This window comes from Ursus arctos, unplaced genomic scaffold, assembly GCF_023065955.2.
Source record: "Ursus arctos isolate Adak ecotype North America unplaced genomic scaffold, UrsArc2.0 scaffold_11, whole genome shotgun sequence".
NCBI lineage: Eukaryota > Metazoa > Chordata > Mammalia > Carnivora > Ursidae > Ursus > Ursus arctos.
The window spans coordinates 18,167,366-18,176,933 of NW_026622775.1; the positions used below are offsets into that span (position 1 = coordinate 18,167,366).

A 9,568-nucleotide genomic window follows, 5' to 3' on the forward strand; every position below is an offset into this window, starting at 1 on the left:
TGCAAGTTCTTTTCCTTCCCTGCCAGCCAGACAGGCAGACTGGAGAGAAGGCTCTGCATTCATGAGCAGTAGTTCAGATTCTTCTTCTTTCTTTTTTTTTCCCAACATTTTATTTATTTATTTGAGAGAGAGAGAGCACTCAAGAGCACAAGTACAAGCAACAGGGAGGGGCAGAGGGAGAGGGAGAAACAGACACCCCTCTGAGCAAGGAGCCCATCTGGGGGCTGGATCCCAAGGACTCTGAGACCATGACCTGGGCTGAAGGTAGATACTTGCTTAATTGACTGAGCCACCCTGGTGCCCCCAGATTTTTTGATGAGAAAAGGAGCAGCAGTCATTTAAACTTGATCTAACCTCTTTGCATCCTACAAAGTTTAACGGCTAAAAGAAGTAAGACAATAAGGCAATGCTTGTGAAATGAACGATGCATATTGGCAGTGCACGCCTCATTACGATTCACCTGCTTGCTTCTCCTGTTCAATCATTTCTTTTGAAGGCAGTGGATTTTTCTTTCATGTTTCTGTCTTCTACAATTTTGACTTATCAAATTTCTCAATTTCAGCCATATCATGTTTGTCAGACTTGGTTGCAGAGGAAATGGATTGAGGCGTCTGGAGGAGCGAATTCTGGTCTGTGCAATGGCCGCATTGAGTCCATCTACTGACTTTTTACTTAGTTCTTGATTCTTGTTCTATTTCTGTTTATTTCTTTTTTAGACTATATTTTGTCAAATATTTTCTTAAGTATATTATTCATATCTATTTCAGTGTTAGATAATTGTAATATCCAGATAAGCTGTGGATTTCTTTTAATCTGGTTTTTCTCTTGGTTATTTTTTTAATAGACTTTTTACTGAATGCTGAAAATCATATATGAAATAACTTGTTCCCATCCTTTTAATCTATAATCTTTTTTTCTGATTAAAGTTTTAAACTTTATTTCAATAATTATTTTACAACTGCCTAATATTACACTATCATGATGCTAGCTTTCTTTAAGAATTCTTCAGACAAAATAATGTTTTTTCAAGGGTAAAATTGAATTAGAATTCTATATCCAGGGAAAATATCTTTCAAGAATGGAGGGGAAATTTGGTATTTTCATAAAGGAAAATGGAGAGAAGTTTTTCGCTAGCCTTTCTAGAAAAACTACTAATATAAGCTTTTCAGACACAGGGAAATGATAGCAGAAGCAAACCTGGAATATTAGGGATGATAAGACCAAGTGATGGCTAAGATTTGCAACAATTGGAACTCTCATGCATTGTTGATGGGAGTGCAAAATGTCATATCACTTCTGGAACAAGGTTTGACAATTTTTACAAAGTTAAACACATACTTACTATATGACCCAGAGATCTTACTCTTCAGTTATGTTCCAAAAAAAAAAGACCTGTTCATTAATATTTATTGCAGCTCTATTCATAACTGCAAAAGCTGAAAAGAACTTTAATACTCTTTTATGGGTGAATGGATAAACAAATTCTTGTATATCTGCCCAACAGTATACTAATTAGAAAGGAACAAACTCTTCTTTATAACTTTGTTGTAGAGGCTAAACAAATCTACAGATATATTAAAATTTATGTGTACACCATTTCCTTTGTACCCCACCAAAAAATAATCATTTTTATTTTTTTTTAAGATTTATTTATTTATTTGAGAGAGAGGGAGGGAGAGAGTGTGCACATGCAAGTGGTGGGGAGGGGCAGTGGGACAGGGAGAAAGAACCTCAAGCATACTCTGTGGGAGCACAGAGCCCCAGGTGGAGGTCGATCTCACTGCCCTGAGATCATGACCTGAGCTGAACCTAAGAGTCAGATGCTTAACCGATTGAGCCACTCAGATGCCCCAACAAAGTTATTTTTAATTGAGAATTTTAAAATAGAATTTTTAAAATGGAAATAATTTTACTTAATTATCTTAATTTTAGCCAGAGACATTGTCCTTAATTTCTTCTAGATGACAACTTAAAACTATCACAAATTACTATTTTACTATTGAAACTAAAAGCAATTTAGTTCCTAATTAAACTTAAACCTATGCCTAGAAATAGTTTAATATAAGTTTTAGCACTTAATGAAACCAGTGACTTAGGAAACAAAAATTAAGACTTATTTTAATAGATTAAATGAACGTTCAACTTGTCTAGAGTTGGTATTTCACTACATTTTGAAATGTGTAATTGTAAAGGATCCCATTTATTTACTAGTCTGTAGGGGCAGAAATGGGGAACAGAGGAAAGTTAAGGCATTCAAAGATTTTTGGAGAAAATAAGAAGAGTTGTTCACATTTGGGGAATTCCGAAAGGAGAGTGAAACTTCAGCTGTAGTTACTTGGATGCAAGGTGGTGCCACTTCCTGAGGTCGGAGATGTTGGAGAAGAGACCATCTTGGATGTGCTAATAGAGATAGTTCACTTTGGTATGTACTAGGGTGACAACCCATTGTGATGTTAAGTTGAATAAACAGTCTTAAAACTAACCATATGGATCAAGAAAAAGTAATTTCTGTCTCTGGGTTAGATTGTTTTAGGATTAGTATTATGAGATTCTTAGTCACATAGTCCCTTAAACCTCAGCTCTGCCACTTAGTAGCTGTGTAAGCTAGAGCAAGTTACTTAGTCTTATGAATCACTATTTATTCGGTCATAAAATATGAGAATATCACTAGTGTTTCAGAGTTACTGAGAAATTTTAATGAAATAAAAAATGTAAGCACATGATACAGAGGATACTACATCAATTATACATAGATATACATACACCATTTTCCTTTCCTTTGTGGAATATGAATTTTATGGGTTACAAACAAACAAATCTTTTTTGCTCTGAGTTAAACTCAGTACCAGTTTCCAGGCATGATACATTTTTTTTTTTAAAGATTTTATTTATTTATTTGACAGAGATAGAGACAGCCAGGGAGAGAGGGAACACAAGCAGGGGGAGCAGGAGAGGAAGAAGCAGGCTCATAGCTGAAGAGCCTGATGTGGGGATCGATCCCATAACGCTGGGATCACGCCCTGAGCCGAAGGCAGGCACTTAACCGCTGTACCACCCAGGCGCCCCAGGCATGATACATTTTTATGAAATACTTTTCATTGTAAATGTGTTGACCTTAAATGATATGTCACCACAGATAGCATGGGATATTCAGACTATAATTTTACTTTTTACTGATCGAATTTATTGGATAATTGATAAACACCTTTTTTTTGGCTTTTGACTAATAAGAGAAAAAATAAGATAACCTGTTCTCAAAATATTCAGCTGGCGAAATGAGAAAATGTAGTTTTTAAAAATTTTAAATTCATATTCTTTATGTGTGACTGTAGAAGAAACTCAGGGAAAGCTGCGATGTTGGAGCTTTAGAATAAAAATTTATCGAGACCAAACAGCATGACTTCTGCTACTGGACCTCATTTGTTGACGTCTAATTAAAAGAATCATTTGCATTTGCTAATGAATGTGTTTAGCTTTTACTCAAATAATTATTGAACAGGTATGTGATTTATTTTAATCTCAATTCCCCAGTGGCTCACTTTTCATGCTTACTTAAATATTACCTCTCAAAATAAGTGTTATTAATGTGTGTGGCACTGTGCATTATCGTTTCATCATAATTTATTTTATTGATTTCCCCCCCTCCCCTTTCTCTGTTTCTCTGTTCCAGCATTTATTTAGCACACAACTCTGGATGAGCTTATATTCTGGAGAGGGATGCATCAAATTCCAGAGAATCAAGCTTATTTTTCCAAAATTGGGTGAGCTCCCAGAAGACATTTAATGCTTCATAGTTTTATAGTTTAAGCAATAAGGAGAGGAAACTAATTCCCTCTCCGTTCTCATGCCCTCCCTCTAAAGATAATTGAAACAGAGCCTTCTGTATTCTTGGTGATTTGTTTTGACATCCATGAATAATCTTGCTGAGATGCTTTTTTTTTTTTATTCTTTTCTCTGCTATATCCATTACAGATTTTATTAATCTTCCATTCTATATTATACAGCATGTAGGAAGTTATGCAGGTATTAGGCCAAATCAATAAATAGTCAGATGAGAAGCAAGGTAATTGATTACAAAGAGTATTAAGTATTTCTGTGAATAAGAAGCTTTTATGAGGATAACGCTTCTTGTTTGTAAATTATTTCATCTTCATGTGTATGCTGAAAGTTTGAACAACATGTGGTTTTTCATACCAGAGAAATCCATTTTACAGATAAAAAATCACCAGTAAAATAGCAACATATTTTACTTAGATTATTTCTAAAATTTACATTTCTCAAATTGCTATTAAGCATGGAAAATGACTCACTTTTGGATATTTATTGTCTTTGGGGGCCCAATTTATGTTTCTATGAAACTAATGATTCATTATATAGAACAATCTTAATAAAATTACACATTTGGCCAAGTAATGTGGCATGTGTCAATAGTTAGAACACCAGTAATGATTTTCACAGACTGTAGCTTGGGTTTTGCTGCAACTACTTTTTCCCATTAATTTTATTTCACTTCATAAAAGTTGGGAAATATGCAGCTTAAAACAAGATGCACAATTCCCAGATCCAAGAAAAGAAGGCAGGGAAAAACGTTTTAATTTCATTTTCATAATACTTTTGTATTATCAGTTTTCTATTTTCCCTACAGAAACAATTTGTGATTACTTGAAGCAAATAATGGAAATCCTCAAATGATTATTTAAATGTTTTCCCTTAACTTATGAGAACAAGAGAGAAATCACAGTAACTACATTTATGGTAATTTATAAAAGGCAAATCCAGGTTATATGATTTGCACAAATTAATTTTATCTTTTTAAACTTCTAGATTTACCACCTACTATGGAATTTGATCATAGTATCTGGAAAATGTTCCGGAAGTCATCAAGTCCATCAAATTACTATTTTCTTTTGTTGAGACACTCAAAATGCTAAATAAACAAGAGATTAAATTAAATTCAATATGCAGGATTTTAAAGTAGGAGAACAAATTTTGGCATTTTAAAGGTTTTAAATTGCTTGCATGCTTTTTATAATGTATTTTATACAAATATGTTATGTGCTGATTGGGGGAAATTTTCAGCATTCGGAGTAGATAAAGACGGAGAAATTGGGGGGCTCTTGGCTGGCTCAGGAGGTAGAGCATGCAACTCTTGATCTCAGAGTTGTGAGTTCAAGTCCCACACTGAGTCTGGAACCTACTAAGAAAGGAAGAAAGGAAGATTATATTTTTACTACCCACACATAAATTATTCTATAACTACTTACACATAAATATGAAAATATATTGATGTTCACTACTTCTGCTTCTTATATATTTATTCAATCAATGGCTATTAACTGAGCATCTGTTATGTACAAACACTATTCTAGACAACCAACTTTCTGCTTCCGGAGCCTACATTATGGTAGGAAGGACAATGAAAATAAAATCATGTAAGAACAACAAAATGTCTGATAATTATAACAGGAAGAAAAAAACCAGGATAACATAAAGCATGACAGGAGACAGGCATAAGGCATGTAATTCAATTGGGTGGTCAGGAAAGGAGGGGGATATGATGTTTGAGCTACAGCCTGGATAATAAGATGTAGTCATGCATGAGAGAAATTTTCCAGGCAGCATAAAAAAAAATGCAAACCCCTAAAGCGGGAATAAGCTTCAGTGTAATGGAACACACAAACACACACACACACACACACACACACACACACACAACCACCCAAAACAACAACAACATCAGAAATTATGGAAAATATTGAACAAGGGAGAGATTGATAATGAGGTGAAAATGGAAAAGCAATTGGACCAGATTGTGTAAGCCATGGTGAGAAGTTTGGATTTTATTTTACTAAAAAAAATTTTTTTGTTGTGGTAAGAACAGTTAACATGAGAGCTATCTTTTTAACAAAACTTTAAGTGCATAATACAGTATCATTGGAGGTAATGTACAATAGGGGTGTGGAATGTACTCATCTTGCATAACAAATTTTATACCCATTGAACAGCAGCAACTCTCCATTTCCCTTTTTCCCCCAGCACCTGGCAACTACCATTCTACTTTCAGTTTCTATGAGTTTGAATATTTTGGATATCTTATGTAAGTGGAATCATGCAGTATTTGTTTTTCTGTGACTGGCCTACTTCAGTCAGCATAATACCCATCCAGGTTTATCATGTTGTCACACATTGGTAGGATTTCCTCTTTTTATGGTTGAATAATGTCCCATTGTATGTATGTACCTCGTTTTCTTTATTCATTTGCCAATGGACATTTAGGTTGTTTTCATGTCTTGGCTATTGTGATAGTACTACAATAAACATGAGAGCACAGATATCTCTTGGAAATCCTGATTTCAATTCTTTTAGATATATACCCAGAGGTGGGATTGCTGACTTATTCACTTCATATGGTTTACTTTTCATTTAAGGAAAAGGTAATTAAAGAATTACTAAGCAGAAGAGTGCTATGTCTGATTACTTATATAAAAAAGGTGACTTCTGGGTGGAGAATGGAACATGGTGGGCTGAGAGAGAAGCAGAGGCAGAGTGTTGAAGTGTGGGCTATTCTTTAGTTAAGATGAAAGAAGAACGTGGCTTGAATTGGAAGAAAATCAGTGAAGGTAAAGACAAGGAGGTAAGAATATGTTTTTAGAGGTAGAGCACAGGACTTAAGGGTGGACTAGATGACAGCAGAGGATTAAGAGGACTGATCTAGAACGCCACCTAGGTCAAGTGGATGGTGGTGCCATCTATAGAGAGGAGGTAAGATAGAAGAAAAAAATTAGGTCTAAAATGTATTTTTGTTTGTTTAAAACACTACTTCAAAAGATGTTTGTCAGATGTTCAAATGGAAGTATCAAATAGATCTTTAAGCTCTCTATATATGGACACACACACTGTATATGTGTATACATATATATATATATATATATATACATGCACATACCATGTTTTTAGAACATGTTTGTGTTTAGTCATAATTATATAATTTATTTCTGAAATATAATTTGAAAAACCACATAAATGTACATTATATAAATATAACATGATTTATGTGCAATCATTCATGTATTGCTGGGCACGTCATTTTTCCTATGTTTCTGGATTTTGTTTTTATTATTTATAACTCTATGTCGGTCATCCTTAAAGATAAATAATTATGCATATCTATTTAATTTCCTTGAGTAAAATTTTCAAAGATGAAATTGCTAGATCACAGAGTTTTATGCTTTTAAAAATTTTGACATTTAGTTGCAATACTGCTCCCCAAAGCGTGTACCATCACAACTTCCATCAGTACTTCACAACAGTGTCATTACTCAGGATGAGCACATGACCTAAATTTTATTTTTTATTTTTTGTTAATCTGTGCCATTTTTCCAAAAGAAAAATACCATATCTAATTTGTAGTGTTTTAAAAAATATTTCTTTGATGTAATTGAGGGTCTTTGTGTGTGTGTGTGTGTGTGTGTGTGTGTGTGTGTAGATTTAGCCATTTGCATTTCTTCTTTTGTGAATTAGCTATATATGCTCTTTGACTATTTTTCCTTAGTAATTTACATCTTTTTTATATCCATTTGTCAGGAATCTTTGTTATTAACATTTTAATAAACATTGAAAATATGCTAGTTTTAATACCATTCATTTTAATTATGGAGGGTTTTGATGTTTGTTGAATATTACAAAACTCTATAGCAATGATTTTTTTTTTAATGATATCTATGTTTGGATGAGTACTTAATACAATAAGGATTCTGATGCCATTTTTTGGTGTTTGGCTTAGAACAAAGTTTATGCTTCAGATCTCATTCTTTTCCTTCTGCTCTACATCTGGGCAAGCTAATAGGAAAGCCTGGGTGCTTCCTCCTTTGGTTATTGTCAGGGGAAACTCAAACTCTGCAAGCCTCTGCTTGCACGTGGGAACCCTCATCCAAGCCCCACTCCCTAACCATAATAAAAACCCCAAGTCAAACTCTTTTTCTTGCTCTCTCAAGCTGTTTTCAGATCAGCTTGGGAAGTCTGTCCTGCCCTTCCCCAAAAGCCTCATTACATGAGTAATAAACATTTTCATATCCCCTTGGTATGTGTGTGGCATCATCTGTCTTGACATCTGAACTAAATCATGGTTGAGGGTCCATTTTCTCTCTTCAGATTAGCCACACTTAAGAGAGTACCTTTACAACCATAAGTCTGATAACTATTTGCCAATATTTTCTTTTATTTCTTAAACTTTTTTGTTTACATATTTAATTCCTTTGAAGATTAAATTGTTTTAAATTATGGCACGAGGTAGGGATGCTTATTTTTCCAAACATTAACTCAACTGTTTCAACACTTCTTAGAAGCAATTTGGAGGAAGACAAAAGATGTAGAAGGAAAAATAATACTTTCTTTAATGCCTTTTTAGATATTCATAGGCCTGACCATTATTATATTTTTATTTTTTAATTTTTATTATTTCTTAAAGATTTTATTTGTTGATCTGGCAGAGAGCACATGTAGGCAGAGCGGCAGGCAGAGGTAGAGGGAACAGAGAGCCTGACGCGGGCCTGATCCCAGAACCCTGGGATCATGACCTGAGCCAAAGGCAGATGCTTCACTGACTGAGCCACCCAGGGGCCCCTCATTTTTAGAACTTTATGAAATTTTAGAAAAATCCTAGATACAATTTTGATAGTCACTTCAATGCTAAGAACCCAGAGTAGTAATAACAATGCAATTTGATTCTCTTTTGCTATCATAGATGGTTAAAATAAAAACTAGATGAATTAAAAGGAATCTTCTGTTCATGAAAGATGATTGGCAACCTGAAATGTGAATACCCTCCTTGTTTATAGCACTGCCAAAAGCCTGAAGACGCTGAAAGAATTTCTTAGATTAAAAATGCGAAAGCCAAATGACAATGTTCAAAGACAATTAAGAAGGCATACATCTATTTTCTCACTTCAGAGACCATATAACTGGGTAGAAGTTTTTGATTCTTTCCTATGGGTCTGATACTACACTACATACTTCATTTATCTCATTTAATACTTAGATCTCATATGTATGAATGAACTGCATGTATGTATTCTCCCTCTTTACACATGAGGAAACCAGAGCTTAGAAAGATTACATAAATGGACTATAGTCAGGTTTGTAAGCCATAGGATAAAGATCAGAACTCAGGTTATATTAAGTACAGACATTCTAGAAATACATTTCCTTGAAATGATTTCACGCATTCTTTCTGTAAAATCTGTTGTTCACTTAAGAAAAGGCAGCTAAAGGAAATGCCAAATAATGTTATCCTCATTCCAAGTCCTGAGCAATCTCCAAGTTTGAAGTAATTTTAACCAATAAGTTTCCATGGAAATCAAGATTGTACAACATTATCTTTTTTCCCTCTTATTCTCATTATTTTTTTTTTTTTCTGGTGGAAACTCGATAAAAGTATTTGCTACAGGCACATATTAACTTTTCTTACTGTATATAAAGAAGGAACCAATACAAGGAAAAAGGAAGGGCATTATGCAATATCAACACCTGCTAATCGAAGGACTTGAGTAAGTGTTGGCACACCTGAAAT

At 34.2% G+C, this 9,568-nt stretch overlaps 1 protein-coding gene across 1 annotated transcript; it reads right to left on the reverse strand.

The window, feature by feature from the left end:
* Positions 1–449: 449 nt before the first annotated feature.
* LOC125280994 (thymosin beta-4-like) lies at positions 450–2,390 on the reverse strand. The gene is given in 2 exon segments (XM_057310232.1): positions 450–631; positions 2,336–2,390. Coding segments are annotated over 2 exon segments (237 nt in total).
* Between the last annotated feature and the right edge of the window lie 7,178 nt (positions 2,391–9,568).